Source organism: Protomyctophum parallelum, assembly GCF_964188405.1.
Source record: "Protomyctophum parallelum genome assembly, chromosome: 14".
In the NCBI taxonomy this organism is placed as follows: domain Eukaryota; kingdom Metazoa; phylum Chordata; class Actinopteri; order Myctophiformes; family Myctophidae; genus Protomyctophum; species Protomyctophum parallelum.
Window position 1 is genome coordinate 10031007 of NC_139709.1, and position 985 is coordinate 10031991.

Consider the following 985-nt stretch of genomic DNA (forward strand, 5'->3'; position numbering starts at 1 on the left):
AATCCCACTGGTCTGACTTGTTCCCTATAAACAGTCAACTTGTACCAAGGTCATTTTTTTCGTTTAAGTGTAGCGCCCAAGTCCTATACCAATACTTTAGGTACTACTGGCTGTTTTATTCCTTTTTTCCCCCCCAGTCAAGTTTAATTCATTATACAAAAAATGAATATAAATAATTAAACAACACTCATTTGTGTAATTCAGTCAAAACCCTCTCGCCTGCTCTGCTTGGTTGTTGAAAGCATCTTCTTCTGTCTCAGCCGCTCCTTGTTCCTCTCGCTACGCCTGGATTCTCTAAGCGCCGTTTCCTCTGCGGTCGGTTCATATGGCTCCTCACTGGCTTCAGCTATGATGTCAGAGATCTTCTCCATGCAGTCGCCGAGGTTCCGCTGCTGGCTCCGACTTGGCTCCGAGGTCACCAGCAGCTCCCCGGCCTTGTTGATGCGCGTCTTGTTCTTCTCAAGGATTTTCCGTCTGACATCTCCAGCGATCCAGTCCGCCGTGTTCACGTGGAATCGCACCTCTGCTTTTGTGCTGACCTTATTGACACGCTGACCCCCTGGACCACTGCTCCGGCTGTAACGCACCGTCAGCCGGTCGACTGGAACGTGAACCTGGGCATGCGTGCCTTGTGTTCCTGCTCGGTTTCTGTACCCAAAAACTCTTAGAGAGATGCAACGTCTGATCAGAGTGTTTCTTCCGCAAGTTCGGTTTACTTGGAGATTAATCAATCTGTTTATACACATGGAGGTCGCCATGTTGAATTGATCCTGTCCTAAATGTAGCGCCCAAGTCCTAGACAGAGGAAGTTCAGACGTATGCTTCAAACTGAAGTCCAAACAGGATACAGACAGCTTAGGAACACAGTTAAAAACTAGTTCACCTCTACCACTGGAAACACCTGCGCCTGATTAGGGCCAGGATTAAATACCCTAAATGTAACCCTGGCAACCTTGATTGCTAATGCATCAAACTTGGACGTGAT

The 985-nt window shown here is 47.6% G+C and overlaps 1 protein-coding gene across 1 annotated transcript; it reads right to left on the reverse strand.

Annotated features, from left to right (window-relative positions):
• Positions 1-200: 200 nt before the first annotated feature.
• LOC310871105 (large ribosomal subunit protein mL62-like) lies at positions 201-758 on the reverse strand (the record flags this gene model as incomplete). Its single annotated transcript, XM_083782594.1, has 1 exon — positions 201-758. One exon carries the CDS (start codon positions 756-758, stop codon positions 201-203), a length of 558 nt encoding a protein of 185 aa, XP_083638720.1.
• Between the last annotated feature and the right edge of the window lie 227 nt (positions 759-985).